General features: G+C 44.1%; 1 protein-coding gene across 3 annotated transcripts in view; it reads right to left on the bottom strand.

Moving 5' to 3' along the window:
• Window positions 1–19,210, bottom strand: part of MPPED2 (metallophosphoesterase domain containing 2) — a 250,940-nt gene that overhangs the window by 15,819 nt on the left and 215,911 nt on the right. For all 3 annotated transcript variants that reach the window (XM_040328332.1, XM_040328333.1, XM_040328334.1), the window contains exon 5: window positions 4,563–4,678. In XM_040328332.1, coding sequence (XP_040184266.1) covers window positions 4,563–4,678 — 116 coding nt within the window. The remainder of the gene's footprint in view (window positions 1–4,562; window positions 4,679–19,210) is intronic.

The raw sequence follows: 19,210 nt of genomic DNA, 5'->3' as shown, positions 1-19,210 counted from the left end.
TTGGTGCACGTGTACAAAGTGTGTAATGCCACGTACACACGATCATTTTCTGGCATGAAAAAAACTTTGTTTTAAAAAAATGTCATTTAAATGATCGTGTGTGGGCTTCACATCATTTTTCGGCTTCTGAAAAATTACAATTTTTTTTTTCGAGCATGCTGCATTTTTTAACGACGTTTTAAACTATGTCGTTTTTCGGATTGTAAAAAATGATCGTGTGTGGGCTAAAACGACGTTAAAAACCAGCGTATGCTCAGAAGCAAGTTATGGGACGGGAGCGCTCGTTCTGGTAAAACTACTGTTCATAATGGAGTAAGCACGTTCATTGCGCTGACAGAAAAGCGCGAATCGTCTTTTACTAACACGGAATCAGCTAAAGCAGCCCAAAGGCGAATGGAACTTCCCCTTTATAGTGCCGTCGTACGTGTTGTACGTCACCGCGCTTTTTTCATAATTTTTTAAAAACTATGGTGTGTGGGCAATGTCGTTTTTAATGATGAAGTTGGAAAAACTTCGTTTTTTGGATATGCTGAAATACAACGTTTTTTTTCATGCCGAAAAATGATCGCGTGTATGCGGCATGAGGTCCACCAATGTATTTCCAAATCTTCTAGGGCAAGTGGGAAAGTTGTAATTTTTATACTAAAAGAGCACTTATACTTGAAATAAATGAGCTTTTAATGAAAATCTACACATTTCAGACAAATGCAAATCAGCTAGTAGGCTTCCCTTAAAATATAAATGAAGTTTTTTAAATCTCCGAGCAATAATGTCATCACACTTTAAAATAACAGCGAGAGAACAGGGAAATAATAAATAGCAGGCAGAAAAATGTAGGTCTTGGCAGATGAACAAGTCAGATGAGGTTTAAAAATGACATTTTGATGAGAGGCAGTTGATATGCATACAGAGTACTGTAATATCACTACCTAATTAATATGAAATTATGCTTCTAAACTCTCTAACATTTTCTTCCAGCATTTCAAACATCCCTGAGTGATGAGAGCAAGCTACAAACGAGTTTTCACTACACATTAATAATGTAAAGACACTGGAATGCACATATAAGTTTTCACTTTGTGATAGATATTGCAGTGATACAGAGTAATGGTCAGAGGCCTATGCCGTGTACACACGATCGTTTTTCGGGTTCTAAAAAATTACGTTTTTTTATGTCATTAAAAACGATCGTGTGTAGGCTCCAGAGCATTTTTCATGATCTAAAAAATGGGCATTAAAAATTTCGAACATGCTCTATTTTTTCACAACGTTTTTAACATTGTCGTTTTTAAAGCGGGAGTTCACCCATTTGTAAAAAAAAAAAAATTCTCCCCTTAGCTTCCTGCTCGTTCGGTCTAGGGGAATCGGCTATTTGTATTAAAATATGAGCAGTACTTACCCGTTTTCGAGCTGCATCTTCTTCCGTCGCTTCCGGGTATGGGTCTTCGGGAGCGGGCGTTCCTTCTTGATTGACAGCCTTCCGAGAGGCTTCCGACGGTCGCATCCATCGCGTCACTCGTAGCCGAAAGAAGCCGAACGTCGGTGCGGCTCTATACTGCGCCTGCGCACCGACGTTCGGCTTCTTTCGGAAAATCGTGACGCGATGGATGCGACCGTCGGAAGCCTCTCGGAAGCCTGTCAATCAAGAAGGAACGCCCATTCCCGAAGCCCATACCCGGAAGCGACGGAGAGGATGCATCTCGTAAACGGGTAAGTACTGCACATATTTTAAAATAAATAGCCGATTCCCCTAGAGAAAACAAGCAGGAATCAAGTGCCCTCTAAGGGTGAACCCCCGCTTTAAGGTTGTAAAAAATGGTCGTGTGTGGGCTAAAACGACGTTAAAAACCCGCGTATGCTCAGAAGCAAGTTATGAGACGGGAGCGCTCGTTCTGGTAAAACTAGCGTTCGTAATGGAGTAAGCACATTCATCACGCTGTAACAGACTGAAAAGCGCGAATCGTCTTTTACTAACACAATATCAGCTAAAGCAGCCCCAAGGGTGGCGTCATCCGAATGGAACTTCCCCTTTATAGTGCCGTCGTACGTGTTGTACGTCACTTGCGCTTTGCTAGAGGGTGGGGGCTTATTTGCCCCCATGCAAAAAACGGTTGCAGCTGTCTGAATCCAATAGCTGGCAGTGGAGATTCCTCCATCCACAGTGTTTAGCATGAATCTATTTATTTACTATGAAATCTATGTGTATTGCTAGCCTAACAATGTGTTTATGTGTCTATGGCCTGGATTCACAAAGCACTTGCGCCGACGTATCTCCAGATATGCCGCGTAAGTGCAAATATGCGCCATCGTATCTATGCGCCGGGCCCACAAACTAAGATACGCCTAAAAACAGGCTTCATCCCACCAACGTAACTTGCCTACGCCGGCGTAGAGTGGGCGCATATTGACGCTGGACGCATTTGGCGCTCCCATTGATTTTCTATTCAAATATGCAAATGAGGGAGATACGACGATTCACGAACGTACGTGTGCCCGACGCAGTGCGCGTAAAGTCATACGTCCGGCGTAAAGTTATGCTCCATAAAGGAGGTGTAACTCAGCAGCATCCATGCAAAGGGCTGCACCAGGGAACACAAGCCGGCGTATTTTACGTTGGACGTGAATATGGCTGAGCGTAGGTTACGTTCACGCCGTAGGCAGTGATCCGACGTATCTTAGGGAGTAGTTCCGACGTGATTCTGAGCATGCGCACTGGGATGCGTCCACAGGACGGCGCATGCGCCGTTCGTTTAACGTATCTGCCTGGCGCTCGGCCCATCATTTGCATGGGGTCACGCCTCATTTGCATGGCTCACGCCCACTTCCACCTATGCCGGCTTACGCCTAGGAAACCCAGCGCAGTTTTGGGAGCACTGGCTTTGTGAATTCAGTGCTTGCCTCTCTGCGCTGCGTCAGCGTAGCGTACAGGAGATACGCTACGGTGGCATAAATGTGCGCCGCTGTCTGTGAATCCGGGCCTTTGTGTCTAGGTCCTTGCGGTGTACCTCTGCTCTCAGCTTATTATCTAATTACCCTTTAACCACTCATGGACTGCCTTATGTACATATACGTCGGCAGAATGGCACGGACAGGCACATTGGCGTACCTGTACGTCCCTGCCTAGACGTGGGTCGGGGGTCTGATCAGGACCCCCCCCGGTACATGCGGCGGTTCCCGTGGCTTCAGGAGCGATCCGGGAGGAGGGCGCGGCTATTCGTTTCTAGCCACCCCCTCGCGATCGCTCCCCGGAGCTGAAGAACGGGGAGAGCCGTATGTAAACACAGCTTCCCCGTGCTTCACTGTGGCGGCTGCATCGATCGAGTGATCCCTTTTATAGGGAGACTCGATCGATGATGTCATTCCTACAGCCACACCCCCCTACAGTTGTAAACACACACTAGGTGAACCCTAACTCCTACAGCGCCCCCTGTGGTTAACTCCCAAACGGCAACTGTCATTTTCACAATAAACAATGCAATTTAAATGCATTTTTTGCTGTGAAAATGACAATGGTCCCAAAAATGTGTCAAAATTGTCCAAAGTGTCCGCCATAATGTCGCAGTCACAAAAAAAATCGCTGATCGCCGCCATTAGTAGTAAAAAAAAAAAAATAATAATAAAACTATCCCCTATTTTGTAAACGCTATAAATTTTGCGCAAACCAATCGATAAATGCTTATTGCGATTTTATTTACCAAAAATAGGTAGAATAATACGTATCGGCCTAAACTGAGGGAAAAAAAATTTATATATGTTTTTGGGGGATATTTATTATAGCAAAAAGTAAAAAATATTGCATTTTTTTCAAAATTGTCGCTCTATTTTTGTTTATAGCGCAAAAAATAAAAACCGCAGAGGTGATCAAATACCACCAAAAGAAAGCTCTATTTGTGGGGAAAAAAAGGACGCCAATTTTGTTTGGGAGCCACATCGCACGACCGCGCAATTGTCTGTTAAAGCGACGCAGTGCCGAATTGTAAAAACCCCTTGGGTCATTTAGCAGCATATTGGTCCGGTCCTTAAGTGGTTAAATAAGCTTGTGTTTCTTTTAGGTGTTTTTCAGCCTTCCCACCACGTTAATGCCTTCTCTTCTCTGCATTCCCCATGCTGTTTTCTTTGCAACCCAGAAATGATGACTGATGAATGCAGGGTACAGCACACACTCTGCAGGCGCAGTCTGCTGCCAGGCTTAAAAGGAGCACTTAGATTTTCTGCCCATCCACCAAAACCATAAAGCCTCTGAATTGGGAGCTGTTACCTGTCAGATAAATACAGTTAATAAAACAAATGACCGAGCTGCAAGGGCTGCACAACGGCTGTGGATATCCATTTAATTCTCCCCGGCTCCAGTAAATCAGAGAATTTAATTTAAACAACACCTAGGAACTCTCAGGATCTGCTGGGTTTAATTATCATGCAGGGCTCTAGTAATAGCATCAATTTTTTTTATTCATTGCTTGGCGTTCGGGGGGAAGCTGGTGGCCCAGAAAGGAAGATTCATGCTGTGTACATTAAAGCTGGCTCCCGAGTATGTGTTAGGTGACGGCGTGGCTTTGACTTACCAAGGGGAGGTCCATGAGTCATTAGGATGTCGATGCCCTCTGGGATAAGGTTCCACTTGTCAAGTAAAGATTGGCCTCTGGGAAGATTAAATCCCCATCCGTTAAACCATGGTGTCCTAGAGGAAAGAAGAGCATTTTATCAGCGTTGTGCAATCATTCCACCATCATTTGTCTTGTTGCTGCAACGTTGCCACGCACAGCAATGCAGAATATTCAAAGGGTTTTTTTTGAACAAAGGCTGGAAAGGTAACAGATTTAGAGGGTTTCTACCGATTAGCTGTACGGACAGAGATATGTGTTATGCTCATTAGTAAACATTTTTTCACACCTGCCAATCACAGGCTTCAAATCCTGCCAGCGCTGCCACTGGCGATGATGCATTGTAATAATCACACAGCGACAGAAGGCAGAGGCAGCAAAAAGACACTGGGGCTATGCAAAGATGCGGCCTGTTCATGCTTAAAGCGGAGGTTCACCCTAAAAACATGTATTTAACATTCCACTCAGCATAATTCCAACATTTACACTATGCCGTTTTTTGTTTTTTTTTGCTGTACATACCGTCTTAGGCCCCGTACACACGACCAAACATGTATGCTGAAACTGGTCCGCGGGCCAGTTTCAGCATACATGTTCGGTCGTGTGTAGGCGCGAGCAGGCCGAATTCCAGCAAACATTTGCCCGCCGGGCCTTTTCCCAGCGGGCAAATATTCCTGGACGTGTTTTAAAACCGTCCGCTGGAATCCTGCCCGCTCGGACATGTACGATCGTCAGTACAGACCTACCGTACATGTCCGAGCGCCCGCCATCCCTCGCATGCGTCGAATGACTTCGACGCATGCGTGGAAGCCTTTAAATGGCAGGCCCGCCCACGTCGCCGCGTCATCGTAGTGTTTACGCGCGGACTTCTGTACGATGGTTAGTACAACCATCGTACAGAAGCCCTCTGGCAGGCATGTACAGTGAAAACGGTCCGACGGACTGGTTTCACCGTACATGTTTGCTCGTGAGTACCCGGCCTTATTGTTATTTTCCACCCGGCTTCCGGGTTCTCACTCCTGCGGGAGTAGGCGTTCCTATGCAGAGGCTAGATGATTGACGCCTTGTGAAAAACTTCCCCCCCGGCGCATAAGGTGCGTCACCAGTTTTCCAAAAGTAGCCAAACTGCTAGTCGGCTCTATACGGCGCTATACAGCGCCTGTCGTGTAGAGCTGACTGCGCAGGCGCCGTATAGAGCCAGCTACTTTTGGAAAACTGGTGACGCGCCTTATGCACCGGGGGGAAGGTTTTTCACAAGGTGTCAATCATCTAGCCTCTGTATAGGAATGCCTACTCCCGTGGGAGTGAGAACCCGGAAGCCGGGTGGAAAATAACAATAAGACGGTATGTACAGCAAAAAAAAAAAACGGCATAGTGTAAATGTTGGAATTATGCTGAATGGAATGTTAAATACATGTTTTTAGGGTGAACCTCCACTTTAAAGCACTCATTTTGGGTCATCAAAATTCATTATACCTTTTTCCTAATTGATATACTTAGTCACATGACTCTGATCTTTCCCAGTCTGTCTGCAGGGAAACATAAGCAGGAGGAGCTTCTAGTCCTCTGCTGCTGGTCACTTGTTCAAAATGCAAAAACAGCCTTTGGAATACAGAGAAAAAATAAATAATATCAACAATAATCTGTTTTAAATTGTCATACAAATATATATTTACAATCAAATCTTTATTATTTTTTGGCAATAACATGGCGTGTCACACCCCTCCAGCCTGTGTCTAAAGCCCTGTACACACGATCGGATATCTGATGGAATCTAATCCGATGGATTTTTTCATCAGATATCCGATGAAGCTGACTTTCATCAGTCTTGCCTACACACCATCGGTTAAAAATCCGATCGTGTCCAACGCGGTGACGTAAAACACTACGACGTGCTGAGAAAAATTAAGTTCAATGCTTCCGAGAATGCGTCAACTTGATTCTGAGCATGCATGGATTTTTGACGGATGGACTTCCCCACAGACGATCGTTTTTTTTCTATCTTTTTTAACCATAGGAAAAATTTAAAATAGGTTCTATTTTTTTTCACCGATGGGGCCCACACACGATCGGTTCGTCCAATGAAAACGATCCATCGGTCCGTTTTCATCAGACAAACCGATTGCATGTACAGGGCTTCAGAGTAAGAGGGAAGTGAAGCCTCCATCAATTTACATGTACTATCCCACCCCCATTGTGTTAAGCTGATTAGTGGGCATGGAGAATAAGGAAGGGAGTGGGCTGTCATTTACCACTGTGTAAATGCCCACATGTGTGACTCTATATTCACATGGTCTGCTCAGAGGTGATAGGGAGGAAATGCTCAGCATAGAAACTCACTGAAAACTGAGCATATGCAAAACTGCCAACACTGCTCTGCAAAATCCATAGCTGAATTGGGAACTTGGAAAGAAGAGGAGAAAGAGAACAGCAACATCAACCAGGTTTTTTGCAGAATACAGAAAACAAATCTGATAGTGACTGAGTTAATAGGAACAGTATGTAATACAGCTTTTTTTAATAGTCTTGTTGTATTGAGGTTGGGTGGCTGGAGCCACGAGGGCGACCTAGACCCTACAATCACAGCTCTACAGTTTATTTGTACCAGATATTGGTCTTGGCTAAGAAACCTTTAATTATTTCACACTGTCTTGATCTGGGTGTGTCTCCTGTGGCCATACTGTGCCTCCTTCCCTGCACTGGGCAGATGGCATTGTTGGTGGCAAGCAGGGGTCATATTGGTGTGGCAGTTATATCAATAGTGAGCAGGGCCACCATCAGGGGGGTACAGGCATTACACCTGTAAGAGGCTCGATGGTCCCCAGGGGCTCGGCTGGCCCCCCTCCCGTTTTATTTATTTATTTATTTATTTATTTTTTGCATTACATCTGTAAGGGGCCCAATGGTCCCCAGGACCCATTACAGGCCCAGTCGGCCCCCCTCCCATTTTTTTGTATTTTTTATATATTTTTTGCATTACACCTGTAAGGGGCCCAATGGTCCCCAGCCCCCCCTGCTTATTATCTTGCATCAGAAGAGCCATGGGGGGCCCTGCCTAAAGCTGATTAAGGGGCCCCAAAATTTGTGATGGCTGCCCTGATAGTGAGCCTCAAATCCCCTGAAGAAACCCCAAGTGGTGAAACATGGCTGCCCTGATAGTGAGCCTCAAATCCCCTGAAGAAGCCCCAAGTGGTGAAACATGTCGGGAATACATACCACAACATTACTGTCTATGAAAACACACTATTGGATCATTTAAATGACATGTGTTGGATTTAAATCTGTTTGATTTTAATGATGTGCAAATAAAAAAATGACGTTTTTTTACTATAAATTGTCACATGACTGCCCAGCTGATGTTAGAGGGAAATCCCACTGAAGTCCTTAGATTGGGGAAGCGGCGAGTTATCACGTCATGTGCACCCCTGTGCTTTTGAGGAGGGGTGGGCTCCCTCCAGGGACACGCGCCCTTAATTTATCCACAGCCATATGTGCTCCTATTCAGGAGACTCTGAAAAATAAATGGGTAGATTCAGGTAGGGGCGCGCTAATTTGCGGCGGCGTAGCCTAGCGTGTTTACACTACGCTGCCTTAAGTAAGAGAGGCAAGTACATGATTCACAAAGTACTTGCCTCCTTACTTAGGGCGGCGTAGTGTAAATGCGGCAGGCGTAAGGGCGCCTAATTCAAATGGGTTGGGGGGGCGTGTTTAATAGTAATGAGGCTTGACCTCACGTTTTTGACGTTTTTTTGTCACTGCGCATTCGCCGGGCGACTACATTTCCCAGTGTGCATTGCGGCTAAGTACGCCGTATGGGCCTATTGATTTCGACGTGGACGTAAACGACGTAACTCCCGATTCGCGGACGACTTACGCAAACGACGGAAAAAATTTGAACCTCGCGGCGGGAACGGCGGCCATACTTTAACATTGTTATTCCACCTAATAGGTGGAATAACTTTAGGCCTGTAAAGGCCTTACGGAAACTGCATAAATCGACTGCGGTGGCCGGGCGTACGTTCGTGAATCGGCGTACAAACTAATTTACATAATCTACGCCGGCCGCAATGGAAGCGCCACCTAGCGGCCATCCGATAAATTGCAATCTAAGATAGGACGGCGCAAGCCGTCGTATCTTAGATATGTTTAAGCGTATCTCTGTTTGAGCATACGCTTAAACATACGTCGGCGTAGATTCTGAGTTAGGCCGGCTTATCTACTGATAAGCCCGCCTAACTCTTACTGAATCTACCTAATAGAGTTAGGACTGCAGTATACAGAGGAGCCTTGTTGTGGGCACTGCAGCTTACACGTATATTGAAAAATGTGTGCAAACAAAGCCCTCTGTTTATAACGTGAACTGTTAGACAGGGCCAGTTTGGGTGTTTTGTGTGCTGGGAAATTTTTTGTTAGTTTGTCAGGTTCATTGTACCTGGAAGTCTGTGGCTCCTGGGCACATTGGCAAAGCATGGGGGCACTATTAAGGTACAATGGAGGGTTCCTGTTTCTTGTGTTACTCTGACCTGCTTATACATTCAGTATAAAGAACCTACAGATGGAAAGAGACAGTTTACTCTCAGGGTAGGATTTGTCACGGCGGCTTAGCTGTGGTGCTATTTGTAATCTGACAAGGGCGGAAGAATGCGAGGGGACAATTCCTCGACTCATCTTTAACGTGCAAAAGCTGAGAAAGTTTTCAGATCTCTATGCTGACCTACAGAATCATATAACACACTTTGCTAGGAACAAACCAACTGTAACACAAAACATACTACCTGGGATTGTCATGTGGTCGATCCTTCATATGTGACAGGAGAAATACAAGTAATCCACAATAACAGAAAACATCATTTGTACTAATTCAGAACACCACAGAGGAGAACACAACCTTATGACAATTTTTTTTATGTGTAAAGTGAAGCAGAAATGTTGCAGCATGCAAGTACCGGTACGTTACATTATTTTCATCTCCTTCCACCGACTACCAGTGTAAGGGGGCCTTCTCCACTAATAACCACCAATGCAAGGGGCACTTCTCCACTGCTTGTCAACATATGGGGACACTTTAATACTGATCACCAACATACTGGGACACTTCACCACTGACCAGGAATGTAAGGGGCCCTTTTCCACAGACCAGCAATGTATGGAGATATTTCACCATTGACCACCAAGTATGAGGGGGCATGTCTCCACTGACCACAATGCAAGATGGAACTTCTCCACCAACCACCAACATAATAAGGCTATTCTCCACTAACCACTAACATACAGGGATACTTTTCCACTGACCACCAATGTAAGGGGACACTTCTCCACTGATCACCAACATATGGGAACATTTCAACACTGACCACTGACATACTGGGACCCTTCACCACAGACCAGCAATGTAAGGAGACACGTATCCACTGATCACCAGTGCAAAGAGGGACTTGCAGATTTTTTTATATATATATATATATATATATATATATATATATATATGGTCCACTTTAACTATTAGGAGTTGTGGGCTGCCATTCTTCCAACTCCTCTGCAAGTAATAGCATTAAAAAAAAAAGGAAAAAAAAAAACAGCTAATCCTTTAAACAAAAAAGACATTTCTTTCCAGGCATGTCCAAAGTCCAGCCGTGGGCCAAATGCGGCCCCCCTGTTGATTTAATATGGCCCCCCTAGGGATTTGGATATATATATTGTTTGTGGCCCCCTGGGCCACAAAACATATATACTCTATTTATCGGCACTGCCTTGGAGAGGACAGGAAGGGGGCAGGACGAGCGCCATCAGATAACATGAAGAGAATCTCCTGTTTACTCAGCAGCGTCTGTATTGGAAGTCCCATCTCCTGGGATGCCATTGGACGACTCTATCATAGGAGGCGGGACTTTGTATTAAAGAGGCCCCAGAGTAAACAAGAGATTCTCCTGTTTGTAATCTGTCGGCACTTGTCCCGCCCCCCTCCCTCTGAGGCTGCAGATGGGCATCGATCAGGCTGCAATTATGGCACATGTGAGGCTGCATTTAGGGCACATGTGAAGCTGCATTTATGGCACATGTTAGGCTGCATTCATTGCACATGTGAGGCTGCATTCATGGCAACGGTGAGGCTGCATTAATGGCAATGGTGAGGCTGCATTCATGACAATGGTGAGGCGGCATTCATAGCAATGGTGAGGCTGCATTCATGGAAATGGTGAGGCTGCATTCATGGCAATGGTGAGGCTGCTTTCATGGCAATGGTAAGCCTGTGTGTGTTATACGCCGATAAATACAGTTTATCCAAATAACACACCCAAGCTTATCCTTAGTCCTAAGCAGCGCTCTGGGATTCGTTGGGGCCACAAAAGAAATATATACAGTATATCCAAATAACACGCCCACGCTCATCTCTTCACCGCACACAGCCACAAAGGAAAGACAATTCTTGTTGGGAAGTGTATTAGTGCTCAGACTAACACACTTAGACCAAATTTTAATGGTTCAAAGAATGTCAGGCAAAATAGTCGGCCCTCATGCATGTTCACTTCATCAAATCTGGCCATCTTTGAAAAAAGTTTGGACACCCCTGACCCTGCTATACGGATGCAAAGGTGGTAGTGGGAGCAACAAAGACAAAGCGTGTCTCAGGATACCTCCTAATGATCCTAAAGCTTTAGTATGACTAACAAATTCATCAATTATATATTTGTATATTACTTTTAGCCACCTCCCAGCATAGGAAGCTTTATATTCAAAGAGCTGAGTGGCTTTTCTATTATAAACCTTATAGAAATTGAATGTATTTAAATCAAGCCATACAATACACATATCACAAAGTTGTCACAATAATCCACAAACCCAAACCCTCCAGCATTTGAGACAGCTCAATCTCCACTCGGAATGATTATTAGAAGCAAAAGTCCGACTGCCATTTCCCTGTCACTCTCAATACTGTAAGAGGCCAGACACCTGACCACTTTCTCTCCTCAGCATTTAATGTCTCTTCGCACAGGCGAGATATCCGCCTTCCCACCGGGATCTGCCTGACAAATCATGTCAGATGGCCTTGTCTCCAGCAGCAATATTTCTCATTTCTTGTTCAAAAGGTGCCCAGCAAAGGTCACTCCTGTGATGACTAGTAATCCCCAACAAAGGATCATTTAAAATGTTAAAGAACTCCAGTTTAATTAGAATGCCAGATATAATTGCGATATATGGACCTGCTGATGTAATTAAATAAAAAAATACATGTTTTTTCACTTATCGTTCTTCTGACAGCAGTATATGTGGAAATTCCTGGATTATGTGCTTTCAGACATGCTCAAAAATGATGTGTCTGTGCCTATGATTTCCATTTCCTCACACTATGTGATTGACATTTCTATAGGGTTTTTAATAGAAAACCCATTTACTGTAGATCTTTAAATATAAAGCTTCTTATGCTTGGAGGTACACCAGAACACCATGAATGCGTTTTTGTGCACTGAGGCATGCCACATTAGACAGCCCATTTAAAATGAATGAACTATAGTGTACCACAATAGATTTAAAAAAAAACAGGTCATGCTGCATTTTTTTGGAGTGCAATGGTGCGCTGTAATGCAGCGTTGTTCTGGAGGCGTGTTGGGGTGATATTCAAAATAACAGCATGCATGGTGTGGTACCACCCTGAGGCCTCGTACACACGAGGGGACTTGTTCCGATGAAAACGGTCTGCGGACCGGTTTCATCGGACATGTCCGCTCTGAGATTTCGGTCTGATGGTTGTACACCATCAAACCGAAATCCCCGCGGACAGGATACGCGGTGACGTGGCCGCGCCGTTGCCGCGACGATGAATCACTTCGACGCATGCGAGGGCTTTCTGCCGAGCGGACATGTCCGGTAAGTGGTACAGACGACCGAACATGTCCGACGGACAGGCTTCCAGCGGACATGTTTCTTAGCATGCTAAGAAACATTTGTCCGCTGGAAACCTGTCCGATCCGCTGGAAAATTGTCCGGTCGGCCGTACACACGACCGAACATGTCCGCGGAAACTGGTCCGCGGACCAGTTTCAGCAGACATGTTCGGTCGTGTGTACGAGGCCTTAGAAAAAAGTCAGACAGGCTTTTTTTTTAGGAAAGTCCGGCCATGTGTAGCCTCCATCAGACTTTTTTTTCCGGAAGTCCGACGGACCTTAGATAGAGAACCTGTTCTCTTTCTTTCCGTTGGACTTCCGACGGACTCACGGTGGACTTTTGCACGGTCAAAAGTCCGACCGTGTGTACAAAGCATAATGGGCCCAAGGAAATCCCCCATTTCAGCAAAGGTTCTGACTTTTTATGGTTTCAGGCCAATTTCCCAAAGAGAATCAGTGATATTCTGGAACCATTTTTATAATCTGGCAGTTAATGGTGTACATGAAAGTTAAAGTCCAAATCCAACATTTTTTATTTTTCCTTTGTCTTGGACAGACTAGGAGAAAGTAGGTTCATTGGTCAGCTTTTATTGCAGCCCCTCTCTCTACGTTGGGGAGAATTCAATGAGACAGGAAGACATAAATAGTAAAAATAACATGAGACGTTCTAATCTTTCCCAATTTTACTGAAATTTTTTTTTGCTGCAGGCTCCCCACTGTTAAGGTTTTGCAACACTTCCTTTTCCCAAACAGCAATATGGAATTGTAGCAATTGTAATGTAAATGTGACTAGCATGCAAATATCTGACTGCACAAACCCTCTTATCGTTCAAAATAACTCCAACTTGGGAAGTCAAACGCTAGAATCGGAATCCGAACTCTAGCACGGGAAACCAAACTCTGGGATTGGAAGCCAAACTCTGGGATGGAAAGGTGAACCCTGGAATGGGAAGCCAAACTCTGGGAAAGGAACTCTGGGATGGGAAGCCAAACTCTGGGATTGGAAGCCAAACTCTGGGATGGGAAGGTGAACCCTGGAATGGGAAGCCAAACTCTGGGATAGGAACTCTGGGATGGGAAGCCAAACTCTGGGATAGGAACTCTGGCATGGGAAGACAAACACTGGGATAGGAACTCTGGGATGGGAAGCCAAACTTTGGGATAGGAACTCTGGGATGGGAAGACAAAGTCTGGGGTGGGAAGGTGAACCCTAGGATGGGAAGCCAAACTCTGGGATGGGAGGACGAAATCTGGAATGGGAAGCCAAACTCTGGGGTGGGAAGATGAAACCTGAGATGGGAGTGTAAATTCTGGGATGGGAAGATGAACTCTGGGATGGGAGGATAAACTTTGGCATGGGAAGAAAAACTCTGGGATGGGAAGATGAAGTCTGGGATGGGAAGACAGACTCTGGGAGGGGAAGCTGAACTCCTGGTTGTAAAGGCCAAACTCTAGGATGGGAAGTCGTGCTCCAGGTTGGGACCCCCACTTCCTCACTTTAGTAAATATTAGAAAATTGTAAACAACTACAAGTGCATTCTGGACGGTCTTGTGACATGCAGGGTCCTCTACTTGCTTATCTTTTTCTTGCTGCTTGTTATGAGGGCAGACATGCAGTTTCACTCCTGAGCTTCGGTTGGGCCCCACCCCCTGCTTACAGGCTTTGATTGACAGCAGCAGGAGCCAATGGCTCAAACTACTGCCCCATCCTCATGTGAGATGAGAAAGACAGGGGGAGGTCTGCAGATGGACACAGTGCTGAACAGGACTCGGGTAAGTGTTTGAGAGGAGGGGACACAGCATTTGGCACAATGTTTTATTACCTTAATGCAGGGAATGCATTAAGGTAAAAAAAACATTTTAGATTTAGAACCACTTTAAGCCAAGATACCCCCCAGGAGGTGACGCAGGAAAGAGGTTGAATGATGCTGGTGTTATTCAACCTTAAAGAGGACCCATGGCTAGCAGCAGAGGACTCTCTGGAGTCTATAGAGGATACGCAGTGCTTTTTTCTCACAAATAATTGGAAGCAGATATGTTTTTAATAAAAATAAAAAATAAAAAATCAGTGCAGCTGGGTATTAAGCCTTCTATTTTTAGTAAGTTAAACACCACACATCTAGATTGTTCTTTTATGAAGAAGCACAACGCATTTGACCTATAATTCCCCTTTAAGTAAAGGTAGTACTAAGACTCAGCCATTAAGAAATCCCTTTACTATACAATAGACCTGCTGCCATCCCAGCTAATCACACAGGATGATTGGTTTCAAATGAGTGAAAGAGTACAGAGAAGCAGCTTGTCTCTTGCTTGATATCTATTGAAAGAAGAGGCAGTAAACATTTATTGCTGGCTGTAAAATTCATTATCACCTTTTCTAAAGAGCCATTTCTATTCAGGACCTCTCCTGTAGACCGAACAGAGAGCTGTTATAAAACAATGTAGAGCAGAGAAATCTTCTGTGCCGTCTCATGCAACAGAGGCCAACCGAGCAGAACGCCACTAACACTATAATGACACGTGTCACTCCAGCTACACACCGACACATTTAGCTGCTCATTCAAAGTGGGAAGGCATATAACTAACCATTACCTCCGACATAATCCTGTAAGCCATCGTCCAAAACTATGGATGATTTTGTAATAAAAAAAAATATTATTACCAAAACCATACAAAATACATCAAATGTATTATTTACAAAGCTTGTTGATCATTTTATACATATATATATATATATATATATATATATATATATATATATATATATATATATATATATTTACACTGTTTTACCAAAAATATTGGGGCAGTAGCAGAGAAGGAGAAGCTTGAACCCCCCAAAACAACGGGCGTGACCTATAAAAAGGGTGCGGCTAATATAAAAAATATACATGCCTGGGCTGGCACTGCAGTTTGGTCATGATAAGCATGGTAAAACAACAACTGGTTTGCTTTAAACAATTGATAATGTCTGTTGCAAGCTTTACCTCCATACTTAAGTAACATCCAGCTGCTCACTGGAATGTGCTACCACACTATATGAAAAACATTTACATGTTTTTTTTTTTTTTAATTTTAATTTTTTTATATAAAAATACTTGTTTTCAGGTTTTATTTATCCTTTTTTGCGCATCAGTGCTGATGATCTTTTGCAGCCTCTTTGCCACCAATTCCTGTCTACATTCACTTCAGCAAAGGCATTTCTCAGGAACGGTTTCTTGAGGGAGACCACAGTGGACCAAGAGTAGACCATGCCTGTGGACCACAGACCACAGTGGACCAAGAAAAGGACCTAGAGTAGACCATGCCTGTGGACCACAGACCACAGTGGACCAAGAAAAAGACCAAGAGTAGACCATGCCTGTGGACCACAGACCACAGTGGACCAAGAAAAAGACCAAGAGTAGACCATGCCTGTGGACCACAGACCACAGTGGACCAAGAAAAAGACCAAGAGTAGACCATGCCTGTGGACCACAGACCACAGTGGAACAAGAAAAAGACCAAGAGTAGACCATGCCTGTGGATCACAGACCACAGTGGACCAAGAATAAGACCAAGAGTAGACCATGCCCGTAGACCACCGACCACAGTGGACCAAGAGTAGACCATGCCTGTGGGCCACAGACCAAGAATAAGTGAACCAAGAATAAGACCAAGAGTAGACAATGCCCGTGGACCACAGACCACAGTGGACCAAAAGTAGACCATGCCTGTGGACCACAGACCAAGAATAAGTGGACCAAGAATAAGACCAAGAGTAGACCATGTCTGTGCATGGCTGCTTGCACACCTGGGGTGCAAGCGGTAGAATGACAATTCAGAAACAAGGGACAAAGCTTCATCCTCCAATAACAGAAAGAGCCTGAAGAAGAACCTTCATGGCAGATCACCAGGTATACTTTTAATGAAAGCTGCTGATTAAGAAAATATCGAAATTAGCTTTTGAGATTACTTAAACGTTAAACAGTACATGAGATAAAACTGAGTTTATATATACTTAAAAAAAATAAAAATTTAGCCTCCTCCATTGACCCAAGTAATTTTCCTGAAAGGGTACAATTTCGGCAACGATTTAAAAAAAGCTAAAAATCCCAATTTTGCTTATCCTTAGCCACTGCAGTAATGCCCTGTACACACGATCAGTTCGTCTGATGAAAACGAACCAATGGATTTTTTCATCAGATATCCCATGAAGCTGACTTTCATCAGTCTTGCCTACACACTATTGGTTAAAAATCCGATTGTGTCCAACGCGGTGACGTAAAATACAACGTGCAGAGAAAAACGAAGTTCAATGCTTCCGAGCATGCGTCGACTTGATTCTGAGCATGTGTGGATTTTTGACCGATGGATTTCCCCACAGACGATCGTTTTTTAACCATACGAAAATTTTAAAACAGGTTCTATTTTTTTTCACCGAAAAAAAAAACCTGATGGGGCCCACACACGATCGGTTTGTCCCGATAAAAACCGTCAACCGGTCCGTTTTCATCAGACGAACCGATCGTGTGTACAGGGCATAAGAAGTAGAAGCCGATGTATTGTTCTGTTAGCACATAGCATGTCTATAACAAATATGTCTGCTGCACCAATTAGATTGCTGTAACATTTAAAAACTGGAACAAAAAACTGGCCAGCAACCCAATCTGTCATACAGGTACAGGAAACACTTATTAAAGTGAAGGTTATAACATGCCAAGCATATGCATTTTCTCTTCCCCTATATGCCACAGATAATCGAACTACTCCCACCAGTATGTGTCCCAACTGTCTCTTACATAAATGCCCTGCTTGGCTTAGCGGCTGTGTTTATGACCATATAGTGTGGACTGGGAGCAGCGGACAGATGTTGCCAGTTTTGATATATTTCCCAGGGGCAGCCAGAGTGGACAAAATTCCCAAATCGCTATTTTCTTCAAGAAGTATTACCCTGGCACTGTCAATGAGTATTCATAAACAATAATGAAGTGCATATTTTAACCACTTAACCTCCAGATTCACCCCCCTTCATGACATGGCCATTTTTTGCTTTATTGCACTGCGTTATTTTAACAGACAATTGCGCAGTCATGCAATGCTGTACATAAACAAAATTCCATTGCCATTGTTTTACTTATTTTTTTATAACTTTAGCTACAATGCATCTAAAAAATGTACACAAGAGGCCATGGAGACACTGGTGTCAGGTCAGTTTAGTTCCAACCACTATAAAGACTTCCATTTTGTTGACGCCCATGACAAAGCTCTTTTTTTTTTTTGGATGAACTGACAATAAAAGCCTGACGGATTCTAATCATTGACGGCTATCTCCCTTTTCTACTCAAGACACCGGTATTATAAAGCCACAGCGCTTCTCTAATAATGGGAGCACATTGGCTAATCCCCGTGTTGCGTCTCCTCGCTGCAGGGGGGCAACGGCCAGGGAACTTACCACATTCATCGGATCCTTACTATCTGATAGGAGTCCGTTTCATTCATATGATTTAGTAGGCAGATTGAAGAATAGCTTCTTGCAACTATTGTATCACACACAATTAATGAAATTATACAGAAAAATACAATTCAGTGCCGCATGGGATTTTTTTTGTCTCCTTATTTTTTCCATAAAGAATAGGGAGGCAGCCCAAGATGAATAATGTGATTTGTGTTCACCTGCATTACAATATGCCATTTCTTTCTCACATTATCTACCACAGATATTCAGAATTTCAGAATATGAGAGAAGGTTCACTGAAAGGCGGATCTATCCCTATCTACTATAATCCTTTCAATAAAACGGAATACAAAGTCGTTTCTGTACTGTAGACTTCTATGGGCCTTCTTCCATTGTATCTTCCATGTCTGGCTATGTAGATGTATGAAACTGCTGTTCAGACTTAATATATATTTATAAATATTATACAATGTATACAGTATACACACACATTTTTCCCCCTTGTAAGGCTGCATTCACACCTGAGTATATAGGCCCAGATTCACAAAGGAGATACGACGGAGTATCTCAGATACTCCGTCGTATCTCAGATACTCCGTCGTATCTCTCAGAGTATCTATGCGACTGATTCATAGGGCCAGATTCACGTAGCGCAGCGGATCTATAGATCCGCTTGTTCTACGTGAATTAAGATCCGCTCCCGCAAGTTTAGGAGGCAAGTGGCTAATTCACAAACCACTTACCTCCAAACTTGCGACAGCGGATCCTAAATCCCCCAGCGGAATTCAAATTCCGCGGCTAGGGGAGTGTACTATTTAAATCAGGCGCTTTAAATGCGCAGGCGCCGTCCGGGGAATTTCCCGGCGTGCATTGCTCCCACTGACGTCACTAGGGCGTCAGTGGTTGCGACGTGAGCGGGACTTGCGACGCGCGTGTTCGTGAATCGGCGTACGCAAACGACGTAGGAAAATTCAAATTCGACGCGGGAACGCCGGCTATACTTAACATTGGCTGCGCCTGATAAAAGAAGGGGTAAGTATACGACGGAAAACCGCTACGGAAACGACATAAGAACACTGCGACTGGTCCGCGTACGTATGTGAATTTACGTATCTCGCTGATTTACATATTTATCGTAAATCAGCGGGAACGCCCCCAGCGCCATTTTTAAATTGAAAAAAAGATCCGACAGTGTAACACATTGTAACACTGTCGGATCTAGCCCTATCTATGCGTAACTGATTCTATGATTCAGGCGCATAGATAGGACCAGTTTACGTCAGAGATAC

Source organism: Rana temporaria, chromosome 11 (genome assembly GCF_905171775.1).
Source record: "Rana temporaria chromosome 11, aRanTem1.1, whole genome shotgun sequence".
NCBI lineage: Eukaryota > Metazoa > Chordata > Amphibia > Anura > Ranidae > Rana > Rana temporaria.
Note: the sequence above shows the minus strand (reverse complement) of the source record. Positions and strands in the feature narration are given on the sequence as shown.